Raw genomic sequence first — 9,885 nt, 5'->3', positions numbered from 1 at the left:
TGGGAGCTCCCACCCTCTGGAATGAGCTGCCCCCAGAGATCAGGGTGATCCCTGATCTCCCTTCCTTCCGCCGCGCCCTTAAGACATGGCTATTCCAACAAGCGGGACTGGCCTAGGGTAATTTTTTAGAGGGGTTTTAATTATATTTTAATTAGACAACATTTAAATATTTCTTTTTAACTAATTTTAAATTTTGTAAATTGTTTTTGGTGTATTTTAAATTGATTGTCAGCCGCCCTGAGTCCGCAAGGAGAAGGGCGGGATATAAATTCAAATAAACTAAACTAAACTAAACCCCCCCTTCAGTGGCAGCTCAGGACATGGCTACCAGCCCTCCTACGCTTCCATCAGGCTCGGCTCCTGAGGCCACCTTCACACCAACAGCTGCCGGACTCAGGGGACCAGAACTCGGGGACATTTTCTCCGATGGTCGCCTTGAGGCCTTTCTCTCTAAAGTTGTAGACCGGGCATTCGCGGCACGGGCCTATCAACTACCTAGACAGGAGGCTTCTATCTCTGTTATTCCGCCTTATGTAGCTCCAACAGGGATTCCCCTATATCAGGAACCCACATCTCCCGCCCATTCCTCAATTAGTGGCTACCCATCCCCGATGGGAGGTGATCAGCCGGATTTCAACTTGTCAGAGGAGGAAGAGCTTCCCCCTGACCCCTCCCCATCAGGAGACCTTTTCAATCTGGCCTTATTCCTTCCATTACTCCGCAAAGCCACCAGGACGGCCAACATAGGGTCCAATCAGTTCCCTCAGCCGCAATCCACATCCGAGGCGAGCCCGAACCCGGTCTTCTTCGAGACCGTGGCAGCCAAACACCATGTTCCCTGTCCCTCTATTTTTTTTAAAGGGGTTAAGAAGCAATGGGTTTCCCCATCATCTTTCCCCTCCATAGGTGCAACAGACAAAAAGATATTTAGCACCTCTACAGATCTAACTGAGGCTCTGGAGGTACCAAAGGTGGAGGAAGCCTGGACCCCTCTCGTGTCCCAGACTGCGGTTTCCGGAGACATGGCCGAGGCGCTTAAAGCGGAGGATAGGAAATGGGACTTAGCCTTCCGAAAGACCCATCAGTCGGCTGCGTGGGCAATTAAAACGGCCACTTGCGCTTCCTTTTTTGTCCAAACCACCCTCCTATGGCTTCGTCAGCTTCAGGCCAGACTCCCTCCCGAGGACATTCGGACCCATCAGGACCTAAGCAAAATGGTGGCAACGACGGAGTATGCGTCGGACGCAACTCTACAGTCGGCCAACTTTGCTTCCAGGTCCTTAGCCTCCAACATCACCGCTAGGAGGATGCTATGGCTTAAGCACTGGCAGGTCGATGCCAAGGCCAAATGGCGTCTCGCATCCGCCCCCTACCAAGGTATCCACCTCTTTGGGGAGGCCCTGAATCCGTACCTTGTGGAAAACAAGGACAAGTGGAAGGTCATGGCTCATCTCACCAAACGGCCCAACAAGTGTGCCACTCCTTATTCCCGTAGGCAGTCCTTTCGGCCGACTTTGGGCCCAACAACCACCCAACCCTCCCATTCCTTCACGCCCAGACAGGACCGCCCATATGACCATCCATATGACAGGGCAGGTTTTCGGCCCAGACAGAAGAATCAAAGCAAACGGCCATTTCATGGGACAGGACGTCCTTTCAGGAGGTCCAAGTGTCTCTCATGTCACCCACTTCTTCCATCGGTGGGAGATTACAACCACAGACAGCTGTGTATTACAGACCGTTCAATACGGCCTGTCCCTCAAGTTCCTGTCCAGTCCCCCGGGTCATTTCATCACCTGCCCCACATCTCGGGATCCAATCAAACGGGGGCTTATGCAGGAGGCCATTCACCATCTTTTAGAAATATAGGCCATAGAACCAGTACTGCCAGATTTCAGGGGAAGGGGATTCTACTACATTCTCTTTGTGGTTCCCAAGACCTCGAGGGGATGGAGGGCAATTCTAGACCTCAAGGGTCTGAATTATTACATCGCTTACAAAAAATTCAAGATGCAATCGCTCCAGTCCATCCTGGGAGGCATCAGACAGGGAGATTTCCTGGCGTCAATAGACCTCACGGAAGTGTATCTCCACATCCCCATCCTCCCGGATCACCGGTTGTTCCTCAGGTTCTGTTACAGCAGCCATCACTTCCAATACAGGGCCCTCCCGTTCGGCCTCTCCTTGGCGCCCAGGGTGTTCACCAAGATCCTGGCTGTGCTGGCCGCCCATCTACAGAAGGTACCAGTACATGTCCAGTGCTACTTGGACGACATCTTGATCCAAGTGTCCTCCTTCCGGGCGGCCCAGTCGGACATAGACCTAACAATTCATGTCCTCCAACAGCACGGTTTCTCGGTGAACTTCCGGAAAAGCCAGACGGTTCCCTCATCCAGACCTCTGCACCTGGGAGCCATCATAGACACCACCAATTGTATGGTCGATCTCTCCCAGGAGCGGTTGGACAGCATCAGGGACCTAGCTCGCCAAGTGTACAAGGACCCCACCGTTCTACTGGTCTTGCTCTCTCAACTACTTGGGAAAATAGTCTCCTGCATAGCCATAGTTCCCTGGGCCAGACTCCACTTGCGGGAGCTCCAATGGTTCCTTCTACCGGTCCAGCGGTTGAACGCCAGTGCATCAAGCCGGCAGGTGAGGCTCCCGGTCGAAACCCTGAGGTCTCTTCGCTGGTGGTTCTCACAGGCGGTTACCAAGGGGTCACCTTTCAAGGAGCCCGACCGCCTCACCATCATGACATGCCAGCCTGTTCGGTTGGGGAGCCCACCTACAGTCTCAGTTTGCGCAGGGCCGTTAGTCCCGTGCAGACTTGAGACACAACATCAATTGGCTGGAACTCAGGGCCATTCACTTAGCTCTTCGCCACTTCCACCACCGGATCAGAGGCTGTGACGTATTGGTCCTTACGGACAACGTGGCGTCCAAGGCCCACGTGAACTGGCAGGGGGGCACCAGGTCCAGGTCCCTCATGTCCAAGGCCAGGTTGCTGGGATCCAGGGCAGAGTCCAACCTGGCATCCATAAGGGCCGAGCACATCTCAGGGGAGAAGAACCGGCAGTCAGACTTTCTGAGTTGCTTTACGATAGATCCCTCGGAATGGGGACTACATCCGGATCTTTTCTCCGAGATATCCCAAAGGTTCGGCCAACCGACCCTCGACCTGTTCGCATCGTCGAGAAATGCCCAACTCCCCAGGTATTTCTCCCGCTATTATTTTCCAGGGGCGGAGGGGACGGACGCTCTGCGGACTCCGTGGCCGGAGGGCCTACTTTACGCCTTCCCCCTCCTACCGCTCATCCCGGCGACCATCTGCAAACTGCTCCTAGATCAGGCAGAGGTGATCCTCGTGGCCCCGTACTGGCCGCGGAGGCCCTAGTTTGCCGACCTAATGAATCTATCCTGTTCTCCCCCGTGGAAGATTCCCCCGCATTGCGTGTCCTTACATCAGGGGGTCCTCCAACACCCGGACCCTCAGTGGTTACAGTTAGCCGCCTAGCGCTTGAGCGCAAGATCATGACTCAAGAATTGTTCTCGCCACGGGCAATCATTATGATTCAGGCCTCTCGTAGGACGGCGACCAATCACATTTATGATTCCACCTGGAAATTTTTTTGCCATTGGTGCGGAAGGCGGCAACTGGATGTTTACCAATTAACTATCCCTCAGATCGTAGACTACCTTCTTGACGGTCTGGACAGAGGCCTAGCCCCTGTGACCATCTGTAGACAGGTGGCGGCTCTATCAACATTGCTCACTTGCGCAAATTCAGTTCCCCTAGCTCACCATCCTAGGCTACGCGCCTTCATCAAGGGCGCTCGCAACACTAGGCCTCCCGTGGTACACAGGTATCCATCTTGGGAGCTGCCTCGCATGCTTCGCGCACTCACGAAACCGCCCTTTGAGCCCATTACTACTATACCATTACGGGCCTTATCTCACAAGGTCGCATTCCTGATTGCCATCACGTCAGCCAGACGTATTTCCGAGCTGGCTGCTTTCTCGATCAGGAATGATCTTTGTATCTTCCACCAGGACCGGGTGATCCTTCGGTTGGATCCCACCTTTGTGCCCAAGGTCAACTCACTCTTCCATAGGGCACAAGAAGTCATTTTGCCTAATTTTTCCCCTGATCCTTGCCATGACTTGGAGCAGCAGTGGCACACACTGGACGTCTGCAGCGCTCTGAGGCGTTACATCAAACGCACGGCACCTTTTCGCCGGACTGAGGTCCTCTTTATTTCCTTCCTCCCGGCTTCCCTGGGGGCAGAAGATGTCCGCTTCCACCATAGGCAGATGGATCAGGGCCTATATCGTGCAGGCGTACCAGTCTTCTTCCCTGCCAGCTCCAAGTCATATCACAGCCCACTCCACTCGCAGCGCTGCAACCTCTGCGGCATGGGCCACTCAGGTGTCCATCAAGGAGATTTGCAGGGCTGCAACGTGGTCCTCACCCTCTCCATTTGTACACCATTACAGGATTGACCGCTTCGCTTCAGCGGACGCCTCCTTTGGTCGGAGAGTCATCCAGCAGGTGGTCTCCGGGGACGTAGAGCCGGCCTTATCTGCTTCCCACCCACTGGGACAGTGAGGCTTTGGTATGTCCCATTGGTGGATTCTCCATCTCCTGTACTGGAGAAGGGGCGTTGGCTTACCTGAACGCCTTTTCTCAGTACGGAGATGGAGAATCCACACCCACCCCTTAGGTCAGTTAGGCCGGAGTTAGGGGTCTGAGAGCCAACACCTAGTTCTACCATCAGCCACTTTTGCCCTCGTCAAGACTGGATCTCCTAGCAACAGGGGGCGTGTCAAGTTTGGCTAACTTGGTCTCAAGAGCAGGCAGACAGAAAAAACCCATTGGTGGATTCTCCATCTCCGTACTGAGAAAAGGTGTTCAGGTAAGCCAACGCCTCTTCTTTCAAAAAGGAGAGATCACTTCATTTTACTAAGTTGGATTTAGTATACTGTATGACATTTAGAACCTATTTCAAGTTTTTTGATGTACAGGTAGTCCTTAACTTACAACCACAATTGAGGGCAAAAAATTTTATGTGAGTTTTGCCTCATTTTACTACCTTTCTTGCCACAGTTGTTAAGTGAATCATTGCAATTGATAATTTAATAACATGGTTGTTAAGTGAATCTGGTTTCCTCATTGACTTTGCTTGTCAAAAGGTCGCAAAAGGTAATCACATGATCTTGGGACACAGCAATGGTCATAAGTATGAACCAATTGCCAGGCATCTAAATTTTGATCATGATGATAGGGATGCTACAAAGGTTGTAAGTGTGAAAAACAGTCATAAGTCCCTTTTTCCAGTGCTATTGTAACTTTGAACAGTCATTAAATGAACTGTTGTAAGTCGAGGACTGCCTGCATTCTATTATTAAATTGTTCATATAGGTATGTTGTATATTATTTAGATTATAATTTTACTGTGAAAACTGGAGAATTCAATTAAAATGTATTATATGTTTCCTTTTCATTTATTATATTTATTTAATTCAGAGGCACAACTTGTTGGTCAAGTAATTTCCATTGCAGCATCTGCAGTTACCATGGTAATTTCAGTTACGTGTTATGAATCAAGTAATGAAGATCATCCATTACAAACCTCAGGTGACTTTAATTCCAATGACTCTGTGAAAATATTCAAATATTTTAATTAACCTGCTTGTTAGGGCTTGCTTATATTGATTTGTACACTTTGATTTGATTTCAACATTTGTCTTTCTTAGTCTGAAAGTTGGTGGATTTGAAAGGGTTGCTGAAATTAAACTTAATTTGGTAGAAGTTAGAATGCAATATATGCTTCAGAAGGGATTTTATTCACCTTTTTATCAACCCTAATGGTGAAACCTTAAGAAAAATTAAAATAGCATTAAAGAGTTTTTAAACACTGAAATGTAAAGTGTAGATTACAAAATACTCTTCAATTTTGAGTTTGTCTGGCCTAATTTAGGAGGCTAGAAAAAACTGTTAGTTGTCTGCTCATTTTTATATCTGTCATTTTCATTACAATTTGGCAACAGTAACTTAATCACTTATCCCTTATCACTATCCTTCTCACTAACCCTTACCACTGCTCTATCTGTGCTGCCCTTAAAAAGTATTTGAAAACTGCAGTTGATTCAAAATGCAGTGACTCAGGTACTCCTGACATTGGAAGTACACAATCACTGTTTTTATGGGGTCTGCATGGATGGTGATTGGTGTGTGTGTGTGGTGTGGGAATACTTATACCTCAGAAAACAACTTCAGGATAAACAAGCATCCTGATAGATTTGAACACTGAGTCTTTTCCGACAAAATGCAATTTAATGGTGAGATGTGTAGGGTTCTGTAGTTTGGTATGAAAATCTTGTGTTCAGGTACTAGGTAAGTAGTAATTTAGCAATACTTGTGAAAAGGTTTTTGTATCCTGGTAGATCACAGAATAAGGAAGAGCCTGCATTGTGCTGCAATTGGCAAAATAGCCAGTGCAATATTAGGCTGCATCAACAGAGGATATAATATTGAGAGCAGAGGAAATGTAATTTTGCTCTAGTTTGTATTGGTCAGACTGTACCTGGAATACAGTTTTAGTTGCCATTACACAACAAAATTGCTGAGGAACTAGAAAAAGTACAGAGAAGAGCAACAAAGATGGCAAGGGGCTTAGAGAATAAATACTGTGAAGAGCTATTAAAAGAACTGATTATGTTTAGCCTGGAGAGAAGGCTAAAAAGAAACACGGTACTTGAAGGTTTGTCATAGGGAAGAGGGTATGGATTTGTTTTTTGTAGTGCCCAAAGGTAAATCAAGAACTGATAGGTGGAAGCTTTACAGAGATAAGGAATAATTTCCAAACTATGACAGCTATTATGAATGAAACAGCCTGCCTCCTGAAGTTTGAATGCTTCTTTTGTAGGCCTTTTGAAGCAAAGTTTGGAGAGCCATTTATTTGGTATGGTCTCAGAGCAGAAGGCTGGACTAGAATATCTCCAAGGTGTCTTCAGTCCTATGATCCCATGATTTTAATATTCCATGTGCACTGGTGCAGAAACACCTGAAATTTTAAACACCTCTTACTGGCATTTCTATTGCAGCGTCATTCTTGAATTCCTATTCTGGCTGTTTGCTTTTCGCTTTAAGTTCTGAGTTTTTATCACCCTCCATCTTTTGCTTTAGTTTAGAGCAGGGGTGTCAAACTGTCAGCCCGCGGGCCGGACACATCACGTGGAAACTACGCCCACCCCATTGCCGGCAATGGCAAAACTGTCCCAATACGTTGCGCGACGTCACATGATGTTGCAAGTTTGACATGTCTGGTTTAGAGCCTATAGAGCTTGTTGCAGATTTTTTTCCCTAACCCCCCAATAACCAGATTAACCCAGACTCAATAGACACAAAGCACTGGAAATTGACTGGGTTTTAATATCTCTTTTCAGTGGCTAAAGAATTTGACTTTCTCCAGCATGAGAGATGGAGAATCCACAAGTGGGTTAACTTTGTCTTCCTGCCCAATTAGACCAAGTCAGTCAAACTTGCCACGCCCGTCCTGGACCAGGACTCTCCCAGTCTCGACTTGGTCTGCAGCCCAGACGGACGTGACAAATTTGGCTCCCAGTCTATTAGCAGCAGGTTGTATTTAGTTACTCCCATTCGTGGGTTTTCGATCTCCACAGCCATCTCTATAGCGCTGGGATCAGCGCTGTTTTGGGTTGCCTGGCTGAACGCCTAGGACTTCCCCAAAGCTCCTTGTGCATTGCGGAGGCTTCCGCTTCCAAAATTAGCACAGCCGATCGTCTCTACCGCCATCTCAACAGCGGTGGGATCAGCGCTGTTCTGGATTGCCTCATGAAGATTCTGGGACTTCCTCAGAGCTCCCTGTTCATCATGGAGACCTCCGCTTCTAGTTTTAGCGTCCCGTTTTTGTCACGACCGCCATTTTGGACGCCATGTGGTGAACCGTTTCGCTGCTGCCGCCAGACTATTTATTAAATTGGTGCTCACAGCTCCCTGTTTCAGCTGGCAATTGACGGATGACAGTTTTCAAGTAAGACACAGGTCGATCCGTCTCGCTTTCTTCTGGCTCCGGCCTCGCAGAGGCTGCAGGCTCAGGGCGACAGAGCCCCAAGGAGCGTTTTCCACTGCACAACTTCAGGCATTGATCTCTCAGGCTGTCGACCAGGCCTTTTTCTCCAGGTCTTACCATAGGTCCAGACCCGAGTCAGTTGCCTCCATGACTCCATCATATGTTCCCCAGTTTGGAGCACCCAAGTACCATGGCTCTGCCTCACCATCCCAGTCCTCCCATAGCAGGGCATCATCCCCTGCGGAGTACGACCAAATGGACATACCATTGTCGGAGGAGGAGGAGTCCTCTCCGGACCCTCCGCCATTTGGGGGCCTCTTCAACCCGGCCCTTTTCTTACCACTGCTGTGCAAGGCCAGCATCACGGCCAACATAGGTCCTGATCAAATTCCCCAACCCAGCCCTTCCACCAGTTCGGATCCAAATCCAGTGTTTTCTGAGCCAGTTGTGACTCAGCACCATGTTCCCTGTCCCGCCTTTATTCTTGAACGCCATTCGGAAGCAATGGGCCTCACCTGGCACCTTTCCCTCCTTGGGGGAACGGACAGGAAACTGTTTAGCGCAGCATCAGCTTTGGCTGACATTCTTGAGGTGCCAGCGGTGGATGAACCCTTGACCCCTCTACTGTCCGCATCTATGGTGTTGGGGGATATGGCCAAGACGTTGAAGGCTGAGGATAAGAGATCGGAATTGACATTCCTCAGGACACACCAGGTGGCGGCATGGGCGGTAAGAGCTGCTACTTGCTCATCCTTCTTTACCAGAACCTCTCTCCTCTGGCTCCGCCAGCTCCAGGCCAGAATTCCTCCGAAGTAGGTACGCACGCACCAAGACTTGAGCAAATTGGTTGCAGCCTTGGAGTATATAGCTGATGCGTCATTACACGCTGCCAGATTTTCTTCCAGAGCCATAGTCTCCAATGTTATAGCACGACGGCTATTGTAGCTCAAACATTGGCAAGCTGACGCCAAATCTAAGTGGCGTTTGGCGGTGGCCCAGTATCAAGGGGGGCAGCTGTTTGGGGAGGCTTTGGCACCTTATTTGATTGAGAATAAGGATAAAAGAAAGGTGATGGCTCACCTTAGCAGACGGGCAGACAGACGTGCCAATCCGTATGCCCGCAGGCAGTCCTTTCGGTCAGGGGCAGGCTCAGGTCCTGCGCAACCCCCCGTTCCTTCATGACCAGGCAGGACTGCCCATCTGAGAGATCGGGCACCAGACCCAGGCAGCAGTACCAGGGCAAACGGCCCTTTCGGGGTACAGGAGATCACCCCTTCAGAAGGTCCAAGTGACTCCTGGAAAGCTCCTCCCTGTTGTGGCTCCGTCCGGTGGGTCCCTCTCATCAGAGGAGGAAGGCTCTGAACATGACGGAGAGGAGATGGCTAGGCCTCTCTCTCCCGGCCCTTCCCCTCTGGTGCAGCCTTCGGTGCCTTCCGACAGCGAGGAGTTTGGCCAGGAGCCCGGTGTTTCTGGGATTGGCCAGGAGCCCGGAGTTTCTGGGATTGGCCAAGAGCCCGGTACTTCTGGGACTGGCCAGGAGCCGGAAGTATCGGATTCAGAAGAGGATAAGTTTTGGCTGGATCCACGCCAGCATCGAAGAGATAGGCGTGCGCAGCAGCAGACACGTCGGGCCAGACAATTCCGCTGAGTCACTGGGCCACACCCCACTGGCTATATAAGCAAGGGGTGTGGCATGTGAAGTTTCGTGACGGACAAAGTTTGATGAATACTCGGTTGCAAGCATTCTGGCAAGTTCTCGTGGCTTATCTTTGTTTGCTGTGTTTTATCATTA

General features: G+C 49.7%; 1 protein-coding gene across 1 annotated transcript in view; it reads left to right on the top strand.

The window, feature by feature from the left end:
- LOC107293526 (transmembrane protein 245) overlaps positions 1-9,885 on the top strand; it is a 66,900-nt gene that overhangs the window by 30,551 nt on the left and 26,464 nt on the right. The window contains exon 4 of the mRNA XM_015822679.1: positions 5,525-5,635. Within this exon, the coding sequence (XP_015678165.1) occupies positions 5,525-5,635 (111 nt within the window). The remainder of the gene's footprint in view (positions 1-5,524; positions 5,636-9,885) is intronic.

Source organism: Protobothrops mucrosquamatus, unplaced genomic scaffold (assembly GCF_001527695.2).
Source record: "Protobothrops mucrosquamatus isolate PMUCROS unplaced genomic scaffold, P.Mucros_1.0 scaffold1640, whole genome shotgun sequence".
Classification (NCBI taxonomy): Eukaryota; Metazoa; Chordata; class Lepidosauria; order Squamata; family Viperidae; genus Protobothrops; species Protobothrops mucrosquamatus.
This window is presented reverse-complemented; position numbering and strand designations above follow the sequence as displayed.